Genomic DNA, 24,297 nt, shown 5'->3' on the forward strand with positions numbered 1-24,297 from the left:
TAATTCGATATAATTTCTATGTTTTGCAGATATGTTCGTGTAAAGTGTCTTTGGAGTTATAAGGAAAGTTCTATATTAATATAATTAATTCCAATTTAGAAGTAAGTAAAAAGAATACGAGTAAAGAAACTCTAAAACAATTGTGGTTAGAAAAAAATGTCACTATCACATTTAGGTTATGTTTATGTTTATACTGATGGATCCAAAACTGACACGAGCTCCTCACACGGGCTATCTGTAGTTGGCAGGAGGGGCCCCTCCATCCCCACTCTTTCTCTCCGCCTCGGTTGATCACCCCATTAAATCTCACACGTGAGGAGCTCGTCGTATTCTTGGGATGGGAATTCCCGGTTTTGACGACGTCGGCAATCTTCTCCGCTGTCAGTTTTCCTTGTCATCTTGTGCTCCAAGTTCATTCAGACAGTGTTTCGTCTGTTGAATCTAGCGATGGGGAGCTCCAACTCTGTCCTTGGAACTCCACTTGACGATGTTTACAAACAAGGTATGTAGACATGTACCTCTTGAGATTCATCATTTAATTACCACAGTGTTGATTCTTTGCTTTAGAGAAATACGAGGCTACTAGGTTTCTTATCAGTATCGTTTTATAATTCGAATGATGTAACTAATTCCTTGAATTAACGTATATTCTTTATTCAGTATATTGCTTTTCATAACTATGCTGCCTACGGCGGGAACTAGGTTTTCACTGCGCGTACTCAGTAGCGTAACTAGGACTTTGAGGGAAGGGGTGAATCTAATTGAGTAGCACATCACACCGAGGAATATAGAATACATTTTAATTTTAATAAATCTAAATAAATTAAACATTCAGAGTAAAACGATTAGCTGCTGTATTTAAAACAAGTTGCATTGCTGTAATACATATATTTTTTTATAACTTTAAGACTTTTGCGGTAGATCCACCTTCCCCCTCCGTCTTCCCTTAATTACGCTACCGTGCTTGCCCAATGAGATGAATTACTTAAATCATGTTTATTTCAATATACCATATAATATGTACCTGCAGTGAATTGAAATGGACAGGATCCTAACTTTTGCTCTCGTAAAAAACAAAAAATACAATCTACATATCATCATCATAGATATTCCTAGATATTATCGACCTGGCGGCTTCACAGAATACTTATCCACAAACCAATAACATGAATTATACATGTATCCTGTATTCGAAGAAAATTATATTAATTTACATATATAATATTTTACGAGGTGTAAACAAGTAAAATTTAAGTTGTAATGGATATTGAAAAGCTATAGGCATAACATTAACATCGCAATGGTAACCTTACTGTTTTTTTTATTATAAAAATATATGGTTTCTTGAACAATAAATTCAAGACCATACAGTACAAAGTGAACATTAAGATTGAAATACATTAACCTCGTGATCAAGGTTCAATGTTGTGATGTGTGTTTAGCTAATTCAAGTTACTTTATGGCCTCCTTCGTAAAATGGGCGGGAATGGGAACCAAAATTTAACACATCCAAATACTCTATAAACCTCTATTAAATAAAAATAATGAACCAATAAAATTCATCTTCATAGCAAACAAAATTAAGGTAATCTCCATATGAAATATGCTCGACTTTAAAATTAGTGTTCATAAGTATTTTAATATGAAAACTACTCTTTCCAAATAATTTAGATTATTTTCTAATATTTGAAGCCTTTAATCACCACGTGAGTTTAAATCCTATTAAACCATCCTTCAGGAAAAAAGAACTATACAGAACAAACTTCCTTGGAATGTAAAGCAGTTTGGGTTATAATTGATCTTTAATTCAAAACAAGTACAAAATCACAGTCTTCGACCAACACTCTTTTTGGTTCAAGCTCTTTAGTGGAAGAAGCCCGTTCGCTAACGCTCAGCCAAAGCATTTCCAGTGGGGCTTTGAGTGCTGCGGCGCGCCAATTAAGATCTTGCAATCTTATTTACATATCGTGATCTCCAAAGCCATCTTCGATGTTGCCTGAGGTCTATCATTGAGATTCAGAAAATCTAATTCCTGCAATCCATCCTAAATCAATGAACCACCGGAAGGGTCTTTCTATAAGGACGACGAGATGTCACCAACCATACCAGAGGTGATTGAAAAGTTCTTGTTGTTTTATTTCGTCTTTATGAAAAGTTCTATAGAAACTCGGTAGTCACACGTAAAGCTTTACCTTCTTATGCTCTTTTAACATTTGTGTAGACTATAAAATTACGATAAATCAAGTTTAGTTTAATTTTTGAAATAATTTAATGTTGAATATCTTCCTAGCTTAATATTTACAGCTCAAGTTTTTTATTATTACCAAACACGAGCAGTTTGTTAAATGCGTATGTTAGGATGAAATAGATGAAATATAAGAGATTAAATGCAATACAAATACAATACGAGTTAAAAATATGGATACACTCTGTTTAGTTTTTGATGGATACAGATGGAGGGATGGAACTATGGACACATTTGTAGGAAATAGAAGTGAAATATTTAGCCACTTTGATAACTTTGTCCATTTCCCAAATGTGATTTTGGGATAACTAATATCTAGAAACATATACTTAAGGAAATTTTGAGTACTATTACACATACCACATGTACGGTCCTTATAGAAATATGATTTCTAGATTCAAAACTGAAAACAGTGTGATTTGACTAGTGATTCGATAGGCACATTATTGACGCCATAATGTCACACCATATGTCAAGTAACAGGCTACGATGAGGTAACATTTAGTCTATAGCTCATTTCAATCTGGAGGTCTGTGAACAGACAAACCCTCATAGTCTACAGAAAAATAATATGTTTCCATCCTGGCAGACAAAGGGGAATTGTACCAGGTTACCGTCATAGGTTTTATTGACGCTCAGCCAAATGTAATGGGTAGACGCGTACCTACATATAAATCATTATTGTTTATGTAGAAGTGAAGCGTCGTACAAAATGTAAAGTCTGCAGCTATTTGATACATCTTGTCACATAATGCATTCATACTTTTTCAACAGGTTGGGTGTAAAAGCAGATAATATAACCGTCTACACATCAAGTAACCAAGGGTCGAGTGGAGTTGAGTTGTAGTTGGAGTACATGTGATACAGTGTCGATATTGTATAATAATAATATATTTATTCTCTCAATCAAGCATTACAAGAGTTACATAACAATTACGATAGTAAAAACCTAACCTAAATGTCAAGTCTGGCCAGTACAATGTAGCCGTACATACTAATATAACAATAATATAAAAAACACAAAAAAAGCTTGAAGAGAAAATAAAGGTGTACCTCCAAGGCCAAACCTGTGTGGAGGGCCTATTTAAATTAAAAAAAATTGAAATAGGCTTAAACAGTGACCCACTTATAAAACAATTTTATTATGAAAACAAAAGAAAAAACTACCAAAAATTAAAAAAAGTATATTGAAATTTATATTACATTACTCATGAATTTGTTTGTCATTAACAAAGAGCACTAGGGCTATATACGAAGTGTCTTAAAACAATGAATACAATCAGAATTAAAAATACAAAATACATGTAAGAATACATTGCAAGCAAGGTATAACATATTCTTACCATGCTTGCTTACCATTTCAAGAAATCTTCTACACTGCCGTTAGAAAATAAGAAACTTCTAATTAGTTTACAAAAAATATGAACATTTTTACAGCATCTGATTTTCAAAGGAATTTTGTTGAATAGAAGTAATTATAAGACTTTTTAAAATCAGTACTTATTGGTCTAGGTTCATTCACGTTATCGGCATTTCTTAGTTTAGATTTGTATTCATTACTGTAATTGCAGCCCTGACTTCTTAAAAAAAAAAACTTGTAGTACCTTGAAGTACAAGTGTCTGAGTGGAAGAATCGTATAGCAATCGAAAAGAGGAAAAGGATGGTTCGTACCTAGGCTTTTTGGCTATAAGTCGCAAATACTGCTTCTGAGTGGTGACAAGAATTTTCAAATTTGAATAATACGTTTCCCACCAGCATATAATACCATATTTTAACCTACTATGCACTAATGAAAAATATAAAGTTCTCAATATATTACTGCCACAAAAATGTCTTAAAAAAGAGACGAAAAGTACTAGTTAATTTTGTTCTTAATTCGTGTAAATGTTGTTTTCAGGTTAAGCCATTATCTAATAAAATCCCTAAATACTTTTACACAAGTTTCCTGTTTAATTTTTTAACATTCTGATAACATAAATTTTTACTGCAAACACAATAAATAAATTTATTTACAATTTTATTTTTAAAACTGCTATCTCCACGAATATTACAATTTATAATTTTAGTTTTATCGGTATTTAATACCAGGTCATTTTTAGAGAACCGCCATTGTAAAGCCTCTAAATAATCAAGAATCATTTTCCTCTTATCTTTGGCCAAAGAACCCTTACAATAACAGAGTGCAGTGTCATCTGCAAAATATGTTATTCTACCACAGAGCTGAGCATTACATAAATCATTAATATAAATTAAAAAGTTGGACTAACACAGACCATTGAGGTACGCCATACTTTACATCTGCCGACTGACTCAGCACACCATTGATTCTTACACACGGGTTTCTACCTGTCAAATAGCTGTTATACAACTTAGCAACTTCTCCTCTAATTCCACAGTTGAATAGCTTTTGCAAAAGTATCTCATGATTCACCGTATCAATTGCCTTTGTTATGTCCAAAAATATAATTTATTTAACTATACACGTTATTCATAAACTCTAAAAGCGCCGTTTCTGTATTTAAACCTGTTCTAAAACCAAATTGAATTTTGCTAAAAAAATTACGTTTCTCCAAAAAACTAATAATATTTACTTTATAATTTTTTCAATTACTTTCGAGAAAGAGGGTAGACGAGAGATCGGTCGATAGTTGTTACAGTCCATTTGACCCTTTCTTATAAATAGACAACCCAGTTTTAAGTTTTTGAGGAAAAACTCCAGTTTCAAAACTTAAATTAATTCAATATAAAAGGATCTTACTAAAACTCTTATGAAACCTTTTAATTACAATTGAACCAATTCCATCCATACCGTTTGAATTTTTGTTTTTTAAAGATTCTACAGCTTTATTTAGTTCAATAGTAGTCACTGGTAAAAGTGAACATTGAATCAGGAAGTTTTTTCGATAAACATATTTTTACAAATATTAGAGTCAAAGTTGTGTGGCGTTTTCCTACTCCCTATTAACTTACTATCTACACACGAAACGAACGTAGTAAACTCATTCGAAACCTCAGTTGGTTCGCTTATAATAGTACCATTGCTCTCTAACTCTACCGATGTAACTAAATTCGATTTTTGTCCAGTAATTTCATTTACAGTGTTCCAAGGCTGTTTTAGTATTCCCTTTATTGTTCTCGAACATCGCTCTGTACTCGTGTATGAGTTTGCAGCTTATTCCTATAATCAATAAAATACTGCTTAAGTTGCTAATTATTTGGTTGCTCTTTTAGCCTTTTGAAGAGTTTGTCTTATTTTAAATTTTTCTACAAGTTGAAATATTTATCCATAGTTTTCACTTAGACACTCCCAAATTCTTTGGTTTAATTAATTCTTTAGATTTGTCATTCATGTTTTCGAGTATTTCGATAAAAACAGAAAAAAATCATGTGATGCATTACTTACCAAGTAAACATTAGTAACATTGGGAGTGCCGATGGCCGAGTGGTCGAAGTCGTTGGACTTTGAGTCTGAGTTAGAGATAGCGCGGGATCAAATCCTGTCTGTGACCGTTGCACTTTTTATCAGTACAATCAACCTCGTACTGTATCGACTCTCCACCTTATTCTGTTTGATAAGATCCTCGCACAGGCCAGTGGCCCATGAGGACGGACTGAATCAGGATTAAAAGGGGATCGGCCTCTCCTTTTTATATAAATCCCCCCAATCCGCGTCATTAAGCTGTGCATCATGAAGATTCAAATTTGATATGATGGTGGTGAGTGAGATGTCGTGACTTTGACCGAGTTAGTAGAGTGACGCACGTCATGTGATGATCCGTTGTGTCACAGCTGACTACAGCTGATTCAAACATAATCTTGTTTATATTTTTAGTTCGTGCGGAAAAATGATCAATACCAGTATGTTTTGCGTCAGTTATTAGTGTGGGAATATTAATAAGTGAAACGAAACCATTAGAAGCTAAGGTAAGTTTGTACCTACCTATTATTGTTATATTTTGTGGTAAATTTAAATTCATATCACCCATGACTAGCCCTTTGAGTGCCACAGCGTCGCTAATTCTGACGGTACAGAAAGTGCATAAAGTGCCAGCGTCGCTAATTTTGACGTTTCGTATTTCGATAATAGTTTATATAGTACAAGATTGTTTTGGCCAAATAACCAGACAGCTGTATTCAATAGGTTCCAAACTATCGATAAATACGACTTTTACGTTGTTTCTCTACTATTTTATCTGTGAAACTTATGTTGTTTGGGTAGTTTATCAAGAGGCTTCTATTTTTGGACGAGTTTTCCTTGTCGGGGACAAAATAAATTACAGTATTAAAAAGGAAAGACTTTCTTTAACCTATTTTGGAATTTACAAGTTATTAAGACATTCAATGAAAACAAAAACTAAAAGAACAACGTTTTATTATTCGAATATGTCAGGTCATTCTTGTGTCTACTTGGAGACGATTTGGCGATAGGAAGTATGACTCATCGAGTATTTTTCGATTAATTATGGAAAAAGGAACGTATAATGAAGTTTATTTTGGTCCCTGATAAGGAAAAATCGTCCAAAAATAGTCGGTTGCGATAATACCGAAGTACGTATGCGATGATTTGTCTTCTGCTGCGATAATACCGAAGTACCTATGCGATGATTTTGTCTTCTGCTGCGATAATACCGAAGTACCTATGCGATGATTTTGTCTTCTAGTCACGCGACGTAGCGGACGAGTAGCGTGTTACGTAACGGCCTTTCTTATTGTATAGGTGCCGATAACCAAGCATTTGAGTAAAATACAAACTAAAATAGTAACTTATAAAGTATTTTACCGTATTTCTTTACAAAAGTAATGTAGTGATTTGAGTTGTGTCCAAACGTGAATTTTCAGTGTAAGGATATTAGGTTATTATTTAGTAAATGTAAACTTTTATGGAAATATGTTAGCAAGTATCTATCTCTACATTTACTAATCATATTTATGTGTGTTATATTGATGTTTTATTAGATTTTTTGTGAAAATTTCACTATTACTATGTAATTCCTAAACTTTTATACTTTCATAAATCAAATTTTGTTTGTAACAATATGTATGATATTCCGCATTTAATGTAAAAAAAAATAACAACATAACAGCCTTTTCCCAAAAGCTTACAAATATGCAAAAAAAAACAGCCTGGCACTTTATGCATATGCATTGGGAAAATACATGTGGCACTCAAAGGGCTAGGATATTGGAACTTAATTTAAATTTTGGAATATCCAAATACGTACATAATTCATTAATAAACAATTCCTCGTCGTGTGGTTGTAGCCTATAAACTGAAATTAGAATGAACTCATAACTTAAATAATAATAAAAAAAATACTTAATACATCGGCTGATTTAAATTGTAATTATGAAATTATTGCTTTGGACTGAGTAATACTCTTATGGAAATAGATAGCTACGCCCCCAGCTCTTAATTTTCATTTGTTTGGAATTATGAAATATAATTATAATATGTAACTTTGTATAGTTCTCTTCCTGTGGACCTAAAGAATGTAAATTATGTAATGGTCTTTAAGAGAATGTTTCTACACCCTCAGTGAAGTTATTTGAAATAAATAGTCTGTATGTATAGATATAAACTGTACTTGTATTTTTGTAATATTTATGACGCAATCCAATGCATGTTATATGTCTGATGGAAATAAAGGATATTTGATTTGATTTGATTAGGTACCTGATGTAAAGAAACCTCAGCATTTTAAATCCAAATTTCTGTAAACACAATTACTTTAGGAAGGTGTTTAATGATTGACATATTAGCCAAAAACTGATCAAAGTTAGCTCTCATGCTTCTAAGATTTTAGTGGACTACTACAAATCCAGTATCTTTGTCAATAAAATCTGTTGTTTCATATGTACAACTATACATGTAATAGAAGTGTCTGTAAACATGCAATGCAATACTGCATATTGAAACATAGAAATACACATATGTCCTGTTAAAAAAAAAACTACAAGGAATATTTACAACAAAAAATTAACAGAAACAAATGCAGTATTCGCATAAATTATTCCAGGCGTATAATTGAGTTGTATTTATCTACAGTACTTACAGTTTATTTAGATCAGACTTGCATTTTACAGTGGATACTGGGCCTCTGTCTTCTTTTCTTAGACATATTTTTCCACCCCTAACCCAAATCCACTTATAATTTTTCTTGGACCGTGTTTCTCGAGCCATGGCCAGAAGCCTCCTGGCAGCCCAAGGTGCCGTGTTCACAGTTGCCTCTTGTTCCTTCTTGTTGTTCTTAGCTAACATAGCCTCAGTATCCAGCCTTCTGAGGAACCTGACTATTATATTGGGTGGGCCACTGGAGTAGGGTTTTTCCTAATAGGTGGCATGCATCAATTATAGATTCCTCTATATTCATGCCAAGAGCATTTCCTACATTCCTAACAGCTCCAATTACACCCTCTTTCTTGACTGGCATGTCATGAATTTCTACACAGTTTCCTCGAGATACGTACTCACTTTGTTTACAAAGTTATTTGTTCTGCAATATTCTCGTTATCAACATGGTTTAGCATTTGACAAACGTAAAAATGTTTGCTCTCACTCAGTAAAATCCCATGGACCGCCATGCCACCATCGTCGTACTCGATGTTTCTTGATTCATGAAAAATTCCATAGATCGATTCCTTCTCGAGCTGTCGTGCGAACAAACATACAGACAGAGGGAGAGACAGGCATACAGACAGAAATGAAATTTGTCTAGTCTTCCGAACGATAGCTTTCGCTAACACCTAGCCAGTGAATGAGTTACAATGTATGTGTTTTTTAACCAAGTACACTTTTAAATAACACTTTTTTTAGTTAGTGACAATTTTGTGTTCAAATTCCAGTATAACGGTATGGAGTCACTTCCTCTAGAGGCGGTAGAAGAGGTCACAAAGCATCTAACTCCGCAGGAGCTATCAGCGTGTTGTGCCGTCAGTGTGGACTGGAGAGATGCCTTCAACCAGGACAGTCTGTGGAGGCAACACTGTAACAAGGACACGGCAGAGTACCTGGAGACGGCGGAGTGTAGAGTGGAGCCGAGGTTTGAGTCCCCGGAGTCGGAGGACAGCACGCTGAGTCCTGTCTGTCGCTGGAGGATGTGTTACATGCGTGAGACCCACCTGCGGAACAACTGGAGAAAATGGAAGTATGTCAGGAGTGAAATACAGAGTGAAAACGACATTAGTGACTTTAATAATTATGTCCTATACATTTTCGTGTCAAGCGATTTCGTCGCGTTTTTAGATGATCAAGTAGTTACATTGTGGGATGTGAGAAACACTCCAGTACGCCTAGGAAACCCTGTTTGCTTGTTATTCAACGATGAATTATATAAATGTCACGTTATCGATGACAACATTGTTGTTATAGTGCAAAGCTATACTGTGGAATGCTACAGCTTTGATACCCTGCGTGACGAAACCTGGCGTCTGGAATACTTCTTTTTCATCGACGGAACAGAGACTTATTCGGCGAGTGACGCAGGGAAGAGAGAGCTTAAGGACAATGGACATGGCGAAATTACTTCTGGCTTTACAATAGAAAATTTTTTGGTTAGCATTACATCTAATGAAAGCGACGTTTTGCACATATGGGATCTCCGGAGAGGAAATAAATTAAGAAGAGTACAATGCCCGGAGATTCCCAAAGAGTGCAATAACAGCAATTGGAAAATTGTAAAGTCCGAAATACTGTCAACGGATTTTGTTGTAATAGCAGAGTACGAAAGGGGAACCAGTAAAATTTCTGTTTTCTACGTCTACAGCCTCACGAAACTAGATTTCCTCCGTTTCCGTGTTGAACACGAGTTTAACGAAACGGATATAAAATGTGTCATTCATGATAAATGTCTTGCTGTTGCCGACGATACGCAACTTTTCATTTACGACTATACAAAATCATCATTGGTGTTGACTTTGCCGGCACCATCGGGATGTGACCTTCTCGCGGTGGGGAACAGTATTTTGATCACCGAGGAGCAGGAAATACGTGCGATGTTCCACACACAAACTTTGAGGGTTGAGCCTTTGACGGTGACCAACGACGATGACGCACCCCTGATACTCCAACTTGGGGGACACTTATTCGGTCAGTTCTTCTACACGTTCAACGATCGCTTACAACCAGGAATATGGGAGATCGGACTGAACTCTAACTCTACGAATGTCACATGGATTTCTGATTATGACTATATTTTAAGATTTGAAATGAATAAATCCCACACGAAACTCATTGTCGAATCCTTGCTCGATGGGAGGAGTACTTTTAGCGTAATTAGTTTTTGGTAACGGTAGCTGTTCCAGACGTGATAACCGCGCCGAGGTGTAGACAAATATTCATCCTTTAATGTGTGTTTACTATGCATTTGTTTCGAAATACATGCTCTCAATGATGCAAGTACAAGGGAAGTTGAGTAGAAGATAAATTAGAAGGCCGTAATAATTAATTAATTGATTACTTAATTTCGTTCTTAACGTCTAGCCGAGTACTCTCGGGTCATACGGGGAGGCCAGGAAAAATTTTCAAATCGTAAGAACCCAGTTTTAGTTAATTGATTATTTTTCTGCCACAATTTTTAAAGGCCCATAGGGATGTTTTTGTTATTCTATATAGGTTTGTTTGAATTACTGTACATTTATTATATATTTAAAATGTATTTAATTATACCAACTTTGTAATAAAGTTCGGATTATACATGTGTTATCTTGTATTTATAATATGATTATTGCCATTTTGTTTAGAAATATGTCCTTATAATAAATTATATAATGTATAAATATATTTGTAAGTAATATACATATTGACGTCATTTACTGCACCCTCTTTCACATTTCAGAAAAAGCATTTATCATTATGTGACTTACGAAACTAAAGATAAGGTTGCTGGAAAACCAGTGTTTTTCATGATAAGTGGTTAACTCAAGAAAAAACTGTAAGGATTTTTGGAAATCTAGTGAATTTAGTGATAGGCGATTTACGAAGATAGAGGTTAATGTGGCAAGCCAGTGTAATTAATAATAAACGGTTCAAGAAACAAACGATAAGGTTGCTGCCAAACACATTTATTTAATGATAGGGAATTTATGAAGGTAAACGTAAGGTTTGCAAGCCAGTGCATTTAAAAATAAATGATTTACAAACAAACGATGAGGTTGTTGGCAAACCCATGTATTTAATAATAGGTGATTTGCGAGGATAAAGGTAAAGTTGGCAAGCCAGTGTAATTAATAATAAGTGACTTAAGAAAAATGAACTATAAGGTTGCTGCCAAAAAAATTATTTACTTATAGGTGATTTTTGAAGCTACAGGTAAGGTTGGAATGTCAGTTTATTTAATAATAAATGACTCAAGAAACAAGCGACATAGTTGCTAGCAATTCAGTGTTGTAAGCTATAAATACAAGCCTCAGAATCTAATATTGATCGGCTTACGAAGCTACCTAAGTAACAAGTTTTCCGGCTGTCCAGATTATTTATAGATTTGCGATGCCAGACTGACGGCAAGCAAGTTTATTCAATGACAGGTGGGTGACTCAAGAAACAAAATGATAAGGTTGTTGGTAAACGCTCTAACGAGGCTTGTGATACAGACAGTTGTTCTTAAAACTAAATATTTAATTACTAGTAACTAAATACTATATAAAACCTGTAAAGACAAAGAACAACTTCAAACAGATGACGTAGTAGAATGTAATGACAATGACCATTAACCTACTTTATGTTAGGAAATGTTTTGTGTATTGATAATACAATCTTAGAAACTTTCCTAAAACATGTGACAACAAATAATGTATAACATTAAGTTTTACTGTAGGTTAATTCTGTGCAAGATGGTACGTACGGCTTTGCATGCAATTTTCAAAATTGATGTCCTTATACTACTTACAATTTCTCTCTTTTACATATACTGAAAGGATTGTGATTTTTTACTTCATTGGTAGGTTGTTGAGTTTATCTCCCATTCTCGTGTCGCATCTTTATCATTCAGTGATAAACTGAATAACCTTTGGTAGGTCAAGAGTTTAGTCTATTCGTTCGTTTACCAGGTCGTGATAATGCACTCTAAACTAAATTATTTTAAAACTTAAAATTTCAATTAGGTGGATTACCTTGTTTCCAATGCAGTAGCTACCAGTGTATTAAACTTAATATTTCAATTCCAGAAGTGGGGATGGAGTCACTTCCTGTAGAGGTTTTGGAAATGATCACAGAACGCCTAACTCCGCAGGAACTATCAGCGTGTTGTGCCGTCAGTGTGGACTGGAGAGATGCCTTCAACCAGGACAGTCTGTGGAGGCCACACTGTAACAAGGACACGGCAGAGTACCTGGAGACTGCGGAGTGTAGAGTGGAGCCGAGATTCGAGTCCCCGGAGTCGGAGGACAGCACGCTGAGTCCTGTCTGTCGCTGGAGGATGTGTTACATGCGTGAGATCCACCTGCGGAACAACTGGAGACAATGGAATTTCGTCAGAGATGAAATAACGACGCACGAAAACGTACAAGTTGCCATGTACGCTTTCGTTTCACGTGACTATTTAATAACGTCGAGTGGACAACAGTTCTTGTTATGGGACATCAGAGGCGTTCCCGTACTCGTAGGAAGTCCTTTTAGTGTATTATTTCAAGGTAATAGCTATTTTTGTGATATGATAAGTGACAACGCTGTTGTTGTTGTGAAAACTTACACCGTGGAAGTGTACAAATTCGAGTCAGTATTAGACGAGAATTGGCCACTCGAGTACTTTTTCTTCGTTGATGGAACCGAATCTCATTCATCGAAAGAGGGTCATGATTTAATGGCAACGGAACACGAACACGGTCGTCTTTTCAACGTTTACATTGTCACCTGCGGTTTTTTTGTCGGGTTTACCACTAAGCACAGTTTCGTGTTCCATGTATGGGACCTCCACAAAGGAGGGAAATTGAAGAGAGTGGGATGTCCAGTGGTTCTTGACGGTAGGGAAGTTTACTGCAGTTTAGTAGCTTCTGAGAAACAATCAACAGACTTCGTTGTGGTCGTTAGATACTCCCAAACACGCGGTTACAAGATTAAATTTTATATTTACAGTTTGACCCAGTTGAAGTACCTCCCATTCGAAGTTACCCATGACTTCCCTAAACGGAACTTTAAATGTGTTTTGCACGAACAGTACCTAGTGGTTCCGGACGAAACATTTATAAACGTGTACAATTACGTCACATCAACACGGATAGCGACTGTGTCAACCGAGGGTTGCGATATCCTGTCAGTCGGGGGGAACATTCTGATCACGGAGAAATATAAATTGCACGCAATGTTCAACACAGAAAATTTACGGATTGAGCCACTAAGAGTCACGAACACCAACAGAGTTCCGTTGGTAACAACGTTCGGAAAATGCATATCCGATAGATTCTTCTACACTATCGATAACCACGTAGAAGTACAACTGTGGGAGGTTGGAAAGAATTCAGAATCACATAAACGTTACGTGGATGCATTCTTTTAAGCATTTGGAGTGCTATAAAATTTGTAAGTCAGCCGCAAAGCTTGTGTTTATATCGTCTTTCTACGGAGATGTATTTAATGTTATGAGTTTTTGGTAGCGTTAAAAGCAAGACCATTATGTCGTCGTGGAAACTTTGTAAATAATTTTAAACATGTCAATATTCTTTTTATTAGCAACCAATGACAGTATTAATAATGACAATCCAAAATCTCTACATTAGGCAAATTTCAAAATGTAAGTATTGGGTTTTCCTTAATCTCAGGCTTGCGTTGCCGGTATAATAACTAACCTCAAATCTTGCGCTTCACAACGTGTCGAAATTGCTTACACGATTATTAACTTGAAATATTTCGACCTCGCTGTGGTGAGCTATCTTCAGTAATCAGACGATAAACCGAAATTGCCAATAATAAGTAGTCGTCTGTACAGACGAGTTGAAGGGCGGAACTTTCACTTGATTTTTTTCGAAGCTTGACAAACCAGAGCGAGGCAGAAATATTTAAAGAAGTTAGCTGTGTAAGAAATGATTCAACGCTGTAAACTAGAGAACTTTAATGTTAGTTATTGGTTTCTTGACTGAGATTTTAGTCTGAAAAATAAATTGTTGTACATGATGTTTATAATTCTATACTTAATTCCCAAAAAATTGAAATAGAATAACAGCGTTACATATTTAACAACTTACCTGTCGAGTAAATATACTGTAAGTAGTAATGGACTTAAGTTCAATATAAGGGTAACAAGGTATGGGCTCCTGACGAAGACAATACATTTTTAATTCCACTAGGAAGCTTGACAGGAGTCCATGATACTAATACATTCCTAATCGACAATGGAATGAAGAGATAGGACTGTCAACTCAGTCTGGTATTACCAATCACATTTTCATATTAAATTTATGAAATGGATTTTCCGGAGAATCTGAGTATTAGCAATACAGACCTGAGGACTCGTACCAGTATTTAAATTGTGCATTGTACTGGGAACACCGATAAGATGCAGTTCCTAGAGAGCGTAAGTATTAACACTAAAGACTCGAGGACTCTTATTAGTATTTAAATTGTGCATTGTACTGGGAACACCGATAAGATGCAGTTCCTAGAGAGCAGTATTCACTAGACTTGAGGACTCTTATTAGTATTTAAATTGTGCATTGTACTGGGAACACCGATAAGATGCATCCTAACTTGAGGACTCTTATTAGTGCATTGTTCTAGATGCAGTTCCTAGAGAGCCTAAGTATTAACACTACAGACTTGAGGACTCTTATTAGTATTTAAATTGTGCATTGTACTGGGAACACCGATAAGATGCAGTTCCTAGAGAGCCTAAGTATAAACACTAAAGACTTGAGGACTCTTATTAGTATTTAAATTGTGCATTGTACTGGGACACCGATAAGATGCAATTCCTAGAGAGCCTAAGTATTAATACTACAAGACTTGAGGACTCTTATTAGTATTTAAATTGTACATTGAACTGGCAACACCGATGAAGATGCAGTTCCTAGAGAGCCTAAGTATAAACACTAAAGACTTGAGGACTCTTATTAGTATTTAAATTGTGCATTGTACTGGGGACACCGATAAGATGCAGTTCCTAGAGAGCCTAAGTACTCGTATTAACACTAAAGACTTGAGGACTCTTATTAGTATTTAAATTGTACATTGAACTGGCAACACCGATAAGATGCAGTTCCTAGAGAGCCTAAGTATTAATACTACAGACTCGAGGCAGGCCCGTAGCTAGGCCCTTGGAGGCCCCGGGGCAGAAAGTCCATTCGGGGCCCCCCTTTGTTATATATTTCGCACTTTGTTTTTTTTTAATTAATAAGATATAAGCATACAGTAATTGGAATCTTTAGGCTTAGAAATTTATGTGCATTTTTTTATTATTATCCTATTATTATTATTATTACCTTTTTTTCTTTATTAAATCTATAATACTTAATTGTTTGCTTAAACTATGTTTACAAATTTCTACGGTAAGTCATAAACTGGTAATGATTTTATATGCAAATTTGTATGAACTCCTGGCCCTGGTGCCATTAGTTTGGTTTTTAGAGCCATTATTTTTTTCAGCTTACCATTGTGATTGGTATTCTATTTATAGTGCTGAAAGGAAAATGAAAAACATAATTATTTTTTCAAATTTTTATTCACAATAGATAATAAATAAATAAAGACATAAGTGCTGATGTCTTAAAACTTTTTTAGTCTCTTCTTAGGCCTACATCCAAGCAATGTAGTTTAGTAGATAAACATACAAGTAATATCATTAATTATGTAAATACCTTTGAATACACAATAAATTGTATATTTATTTATGGTGTTTATGGTAATACTGGTAATACCATTAATTATATATGATCAATGGTGGTAATACCCACTCATTTCTCAAGTTTAAAATTGCCCAACTAGTTTGATAGTGAGAATGCAACTGAACTTACTAAAAAGACTTTCTTCTTTGACTTGACACTAGCAAAAACATCAATAATTCGGTCAAAATCTATTTTTCGGGCTCTGTCATTTTCAATAGACAAAAGAGCCAAATCAGTGAGACGTTGTTGGGACATGGAGCTTCGCAGGTAGTTTTTTGATGAGTTTTAATTTTGAGAATGATCTCTCTGCTTTGGCTACTGTCACAGGGACTGTGAGGTACATAAAGCATGCTGTTAGTACATCCGGGTAGGTTGATGCTAGGGAACTGTTTTCAGTGAGTAGGAGATTTGCAACTTCTTTTACTTCTTTGAAATCCTTTTAATTTGGATTGAAAAGCATTCCTTACTGATAAAATCTGAGCTTTGAACAATGGCGTTACATCATCTGAAAATCTGCTTACAAAAATTATCAGCTTCACAACGCAGTTCTTCATCTGGAACATGAGGCCAGGAAAGAAGAGTGAACAATTTTATAGAGCAACAATCACTTGCTTCATGCCTTTAAAACGGTTGTCAATTTGTGACACTATAGTATCAACCATTGGGAAGAATATTGTCACTTCTGAAATTGCTTTTAGGATCTGTCAGTCTTTGGTCTTCACAAAGTTCATCAAAGTGCTTTTTTACCTTTCTTGCACGTTGGCCAATAAATTCATGGGTAATCGTAATCCCCCATTTTGAACATACTTCTTCTGCTTCACTACAGACTTCTTCAAAGGACCAACGAAGTTCGGTTACTTTCAATAAAGCATTGCCTAGGAGATCGTACGCTGTCATTAAATCAATAGATTCCGTTTGCAAGGATTTTGAGGCAATGTTTTATTTCCCCTAATATTTTGCACTGGACAGTCAAAGAGCAAAACAAAACTAAAAGATTCTAACCTTTTTTTGAGCCCCTCAGCTTCATTCCTTTCCTTTGGCTTTTTGCTTGTCAAAATTATTTTATTTAAGGCTTTCATTACATCACCGAACCTTTCCTTTAAAGCATACACAGCTTCATATCTCCCTGCCCAACGTGTATGGTTTAAAGTCTTTAATGTTACCTTGTCTTTAGGAACAGGAGCCTTCGGATTCTCTGTACAACCAGAAACGACTTTTAGTTCTTGCCACCCGAACAATGCTGTGGCCAAAAAAACTGTAAATATTTTGCACCGTCTCAAAAAATTGTGCTATTTCTCGATTGCATTCAACGGCATCTTTAAGAACCAGATTCAAATTATGGGCTGGCACAGTGAATGAAATAGGCATGGGGTGCAAGTTCTTGGATTCTCTTTTGTACTCCATTATACACACCACTCATGACCGATGCACCATCGTATCCTTGTCCTCTGCATTTTGTTATGTCAAGGCCTTTTTTCTGAAATTGAATTTTATGATGACGTCTTCTAGCCCCGAAGCGGTTTTGGTCAGTAACTGCTGTGAAAGATGTAAACGTTTCACAAATTCTCAACTCACAAGGTTTTCCGAGTTGGTCATGGTCAATCTTTACATAGCGAAAAACTTCGCTTAGCTGATCTACTTTACTTACATCTTGTGTTGTGTCGTAAATTATGGAGAAAAAAAAGGCGCACTCAAAAGCTCTTCTTTAATTCCACTAAGCACTTCACTAGCCATCAGAGAAATAATTTCATTCTGAATTGTTGGACTGAGATAATTAACAGTACCACTTGGCCTTGTAATTAGATTCTTCTAGGATAGTGTCATATTTTGACAGCAATTCAATCAATGATAGAAAATTACCTTTATTTCTATCAGTGATATGCCAACTGTCTCCACGAAAAAGGAAGGTTGCATGTTGCCAACATAAGGGAGACATCTAAGACCCTCTTCAAAACTTTCCTCCAAAAATTCCGCTCCTCCTTCAAACCTTTTTTCTAGTGCATCGTCTATTGAGCCATGACGTCGCCATTGCTCATAAACCAAGCAGGAATCAGCATGGTGCTGTGAATTCTCATGTGTCTTTATGCGATCAGACAAATGTTTTCCAGTCCCTTAATCCTGAAATCCCATCCTCCTACAGGTCCTTTCTGGGGAAACAACCAGCAAGGTTGGCAATAAACACAATCCAATTTGGACGAATAGCACAACCAAGTTCTTTTCAGTTTGAGCCCAGACTTTGACTTCAGGGTAAAATAATTGTCTGAAAAGGACCTACCTTGTTTTCCATCATATGGAAATGGGCCAACTGGTTGATAGGGTCCTGAGTCCTAATTCAATAATTCGTTTTTTTTCACCTCTGGATCGATGATCTGGTCCTGGAAAATGGGGTTCTCCGGTGTTTAAACAAGTTTCATTAATTTTATTCGTCCGGCTACATTCCACCTGTAAGTAGATTGCAATGCATTAGTATTTTTTTCTTACAAACATGATCATAACAATAGGGACTTACTGTAAATTCCATGTTTACATGGAAGTAATACTGTTTACTTCCATGTAACCATGGAATATTTTATCGTAGGGATTTCCATGTTTTAGGGCGATAAAAACAGCATATGGTTGTTATGTTGAAAAAATATAATATAAGTATTCTGTACTTGGCATGTCTACTTACTTGATCATTTACGCCGATCAGTTCACTGCTTGACGTAGGACTTGTTGGAGGTTTGGCACAATTTTCTTGTTGATGCCCTAGCCCTAGGCATGTTACTTCTTTCATCAATACTTTCTTCAGCGTTATCTTGAGCTGTAACTTCCTCTTCAATCTCATTTCCTGGGACTGAGGCTGCAATAAAAAATAGCAAGTCAAAATAACATTAAGTTACATATAACATATAATTTAAAGCCAATTTTAATAACATTGTAAAGATATAATAAAATATATAAAAATATATAAAAAAAATATATAAAAGAGTAGATACATGGCCTCATAAATAATGAATGTGCAAGCGAGTGTGGTGCATTTTTACATCATATTAAATCACAAAAAAGATATACAATTACTATGATAGATATTCATGCTGTGCTGCTGTGCATGTATAAACAAATACAATACCTACACAGAAAGAAGTAGAAACCAAAGGAATCATAAAAATCACATAAAAAAATTAAATGACCACTACACAATAGTAGGTAATATGTAGCCTATATATGACTAGTGATAAATTCACAAACAAACATTGCTTATTAGATTAGAATAGATTGCAGTCTGAGTCAGACACAGTGGTCTAAACTCAATCAAACATCCAAACTCTAGTTAAATTTTAACACAGTTAATTTTAACATAGTTAAATTTTAAGATATTAATTATATAGTTATTGGCCAAGCTAATTTAATTAGGCCTAAATACCGTATCTAAATTCAAACCACTCACCAATTATTGGTCTAGTTTCAGTACTAGATGTAGATGTGACATTAGTACTTTTAGTTGTAGTAGTACTAGTAGTAGGACATAACCAAGCAGATAGGGTGGAAGAACACTTTGAAGCATCCTCTTCTCTTTTCTTCTTGTCTTGCCTTTTTCTTTGCCCCACTTTGATAGCTTCTTTTTCATTTTAACAAATACAAGAATAAGAATACAAATTGTATAACACTTTAACACCGTAACAAACGAGTAACGGACGAACGCCAAAACGTCAGTTTTTTGTGTTAGTTTACCATCAACATAACATTACCTTATCCGGGCTGTCTGTCACTAGCTCACTAGTCGTAGTCACTCTCACTGTCGTCTGTCAGCTGTGGCAGAGGCAGTCGGCAGACGGAGCCGTCTACGTCCACGTCGACGTCAGGACGAGTTTATTACTGTTGGGGATGGGGGAGTAAGGTGAACTAAAAGTGCAAACTGCATTTCTTTAATTGCGTAACAACTGACAGGCTGATTGATAGTCTGTCTATTTTTGTTACGAAATCTCTGTGAGAACAATATCTGTCCATTATTTTATATTGAAAAGCTATTTAAATATTTTTTTATAAAGACATTTTGATGATTCGATGAAATATCCCTACGACCCTACAGTAATCAATACATTTCACATAAACTTTAATTTCATTTTCAATTTTTGCACCTTCATTTGGGGGCCCCCCCTGGCCGGGGGCCCCGGGGCAATGCCCCGGTTGCCCCAGCCTAGCTACGGGCCTGACTCGAGGACTCTTATTAGTATTTAAATTGTGCATCGAACTGGGATCACCGATGAGATGCAATTCCTAGAGAGCCTAAGTATTAACACTAAAGACTTGAGGACTCTTATTAGTATTTAAATTGTACATTGAACTGGCAACACCGATAAGATGCAATTCCTAGTTCGCCTGGGTATTGGTACTACAATTACTATTGGTACTGAGTGTTAGTATTTAAATTGTGTCATCGAACTGGCAACACCGATGAGATGCAATTCCTAGTTCGCCTGGGTATTGGTACTACAATTACTATTGGTACTGAGTGTTAGTATTTAAATTGTGTCATCGAACTGGCAACACCGATGAGATGCAATTCCTAGTTCGCCTGGGTATTGGTACTACAATTACTATTGGTACTGAGTGTTAGTATTTAAATTGTGTCATCGCACTGGGTACACCAATGTCGATGTGATAACTAAATCTTTGTTTTGAGCGTTTTGTTCAACACATATTTAAAGGCATTCATAAAAAAAACATAAATCCCAATACAATTGTTTTTTATTGCAGTTTGATAATGTTCACATTTGTATAGCAAACGTCAATAATCAGGTAAATATAAATACAATCAGTAATACAATGATTCGTGCTATATTACTGTATTACCATTCGCCCCCCGCCCAATCGTTCCACAGGTTTGAACATACAGACATCATACATTCAACTGAATATCACATTTTATGAGCATCACAGTTAGAGCGAATTAGTTAAAAACCTTTACCAGTTCAATTTTGGAGTGAACAAAATAAATTGGCCCGAGACTGTCTTCCGCAATATCTCTCGAGTCTACAAGGAGTTGGTTATTAGCTATCTTACATTTTTCTATCTCTTCTTTGAACCTTCTCCAGCAGAGCAAGATGGTTTAGGCATAGTTGTGCTATGAGTCTCCGAAAGGGCATTCCGAATGTCCGTGAACTGGCTCTTATAGATCCTTCCTTAATGATCTTGATTTGCCCACTCTCGCAGGTTAACGATCAAACTGGCTGTGCAACCACTTCTTGCGTCTTCTTGCCATCGCTCTTCTTGCACGGTGCATACTTGGGCTTCGAGATAGGTTAGTGGTCCCTACTAACCTACCCAGGAGTAGTGTGCTTGTTGATTAATAGGCGTACTACTCTGTTTATGTAACATAGTGTTAATGTATATATATATATATATATATATATATATATATATATATAGACAAATACGGAATTGTATTGTGGGAATAGCTTTTCATTTCCTACTAACTGTAGTCTGGCAGCAGGAAGGAGTAATGTTAGTCATCAGACTCTCACCTGACTTGAGGCTAGAGCCGTAACAGTTGAAGTCTGCATATGGCTAATATTGACTACATGTATCTACGCATCACCGTGCGTAGGTTAACTCAATAGTCTTCATTGTGCTTATGAGGATTAACATTTCCACTCATAGTTTTACTTTTTCCAAATGTTTAAAATAACATTTATTATACGTACAAAAACCGTATTTATGTAGACAACACATAAAGTAGATGTGGTGGGAAATGTTGCTTGAACTGAATTTTGAGTTTAGCTCCAGTTAACCTTCCTTTTATTGCAGCGTCGGTATCTGACACTGTCTCAGACTTGACTCCTGGAATCTGGAGACATGTTCGTCTAAATAGATACAAAGAAATTCGACGACGAAAAAGCTCAAAACGAAACATTTACATCGTTTTGATATCAAATACACCTATGAATAGGTGAAGTGGTAGTCTCATTGTCTCATCAGGTACACAACTGAGTGCACTAGTCAATTAAATCAACCCTTCCTACCATAGCTACGTTATGTGTTAAAAACTCGGTTGTTCCACGGTGGTTAGAGATCGTGTCTATCCCGTTGTAATGCACTCAGTTGTGTACCTGATGAGACAATGAGACTACCACTTCACCTATTCATAGGCGTCTATGATGTCAGGTACCAGACGCTGCAGTAAAAGGAAGGTGAACTGGAGCTTAACTCAAAATTCAATAGTATGTGGTGAGAGGAAGTTCTGACTTTCATCTACCCAGGATATAAAATAATACATAATACGTGATAAATACAATCTAATAATAAGTATAAGTAAGTTTGATAGGGCCAAAGAGCATAAAATATCATTTGTCGTATAGTAAACTGAGATATATGATGTGAAGTAATTTTATGATACAAGCACATAATTTTTTTATCCATCCCTTCATTGTGTTGAAAACATTTAATGAAGTAAACATTTATATTTTATTGTTTCCTAACAGTTATAGTTAATTTTAAAGTTTGTTTATTCTAACAACATATCAATTGAAAAAGCGATTCAATTCCTTGCACTTTCAATTTTATTTTTTCTATTTCGAAATACTAGGTCCTCTTTTGTCCACACATTATGTGAATGACACAATATGAAGTATTTTTTATTATAAATATCACATGTATGCCGAAAAGTTTTAAATATACATCCACTTTAAGCCAAGTGTAATAAACAAATACTGTACATTCAAATAATTAATTCAGACACTTCAAATATAATGGAATGGGCAAAAAAATATCGGTCTATATTTAAATAGTAGTAAGGCTAAACCAATCATAATTACTCATTTCCGGCTACAAAATTCAGTACATTTTGTAAACATTCAAAATGTAAATGGACAAGTTCTGCTGTACTGTACAAAAGTAAAGAGTCTTCGGATAACTATCAACACAACACTCACCTGGAACAATGCCGTAGTTGAAATCTCCAACAAAGTGTTTGCAGGTATGCACTCGCTGAAAATACTTCAAAACCTTTTACCAACCGTCAAACTAATGCTGGCGAAATCACTAATATTCCTTTACATTACTTGCTACAACTTTGTCTTAAATGGCATCACTTAGTGAAAGACGGCAAAGGACTCAAAATTACTGTTTACGCTACGCTTTTGACGTAGCAAGAGATGAGCACATAAATCCAGACTATATCCTATCACATATTTTGATCAGAGGTCTATAAAAAATTCCTTCTCTTACTCATTCTGCAAGTGGGTCAAGATATGAGTCACCAGTCCTGCGTATGCTCCACTATGGAACTGTTGCGTATGACGTCATTTCACAGTTCCTACTTGCCGACTGTGGAATTCCCTGTCTGTACAAATCACTTCAATATCCAGCCACCCCCAATTTTTTGCCTCATTAAAACGGTATTTCGTGGAGCGGATGGTCGCGGCTTGTACGCCCTAGGTCTCGGGGTCTGTTGGGTTGAGCCTGCAGAGCAAGCGGTATAATTGTGAGAATGAATGGTTTGACCTTAACAAGTTTCGTTTAATTATAATAAGTAATTTATAGAACTGTGAAGTACCGTAATTTAGATTTATTGATGTAATTACTATTGTTTGAGTTTTGTTTGATTTTATCCTTTGAAAATATGTTATTGTCCTTTCTTTATTATAGTTTTGTATATATGTTTTTCATTCATGTAGTCAACTGTAAAAAAGGAATATGAGGTCTTTTTGTGTATTAAAATTGCAAATAAAGAAATTTAGATTTTATTCTAGCCTACCAAGTTTATATAGTACTTGTTTATACAATTATATTTGTATAATACAACATTTTTCATTTGGAGTTTTGGGTAGATTGAAATTTTATCCCAGTCTCTCGACACTCTAGTTCAACAAGGCAGGAGTACGCCACACCACGTGCCAGAATTTAGAGAGCTTGCATGCAAAATTTTAAGCCTATAGTTCATTCCTTTCTCAAGTTGTTCTTTGGCTAGACATGTAGAAATAATTTTTCCTCTCTCCGGCAGACAAAAGAGAATTGAGTTAATCTACTGAGTGATAGGCTTCAACGACCTCATCCAAATTCCATGATTGGCCATGCACCATCATAAAACTCACTCTTGTCTTGTTCATGACTTCATAAAGTAATGAAGTTTACCGATAGCATTTTTCTCTTCATCTTGCTACATTATACATTACAATTTTTTAAATAATTAAGTACCGTATAATAAAAGGCTATTTCGTATGAGTGTCAAGTCACCAAAAGATGATGGGATTGTTGAGCT

General features: G+C 35.5%; 1 protein-coding gene across 3 annotated transcripts; it reads left to right on the plus strand.

Moving 5' to 3' along the window:
* The first annotated feature begins 331 nt into the window (after positions 1-331).
* On the plus strand, positions 332-14,349 carry LOC124355382. 3 transcript variants are annotated; one of them, XM_046806506.1, is made up of 3 exons: positions 350-502; positions 9,090-9,391; positions 12,408-12,689. In XM_046806506.1, the coding sequence occupies exons 1-3, from the start codon at positions 488-490 to the stop codon at positions 12,550-12,552; spliced, it is 462 nt and encodes a 153-aa protein (XP_046662462.1). In that variant the 5' UTR covers positions 350-487; the 3' UTR covers positions 12,553-12,689. The 3 variants fall into 3 exon arrangements, with proteins under 3 accessions (XP_046662461.1, XP_046662462.1, XP_046662460.1); XM_046806505.1 differs by lacking the exon at positions 9,090-9,391 and having other exon boundaries at positions 332-502; positions 12,408-14,349; XM_046806504.1 differs by lacking the exon at positions 12,408-12,689 and having other exon boundaries at positions 9,090-10,963.
* The last annotated feature ends 9,948 nt before the right edge of the window (positions 14,350-24,297 follow it).

The sequence above is a fragment of the Homalodisca vitripennis genome, chromosome 2, assembly GCF_021130785.1.
Source record: "Homalodisca vitripennis isolate AUS2020 chromosome 2, UT_GWSS_2.1, whole genome shotgun sequence".
Taxonomy (NCBI): Eukaryota; Metazoa; Arthropoda; class Insecta; order Hemiptera; family Cicadellidae; genus Homalodisca; species Homalodisca vitripennis.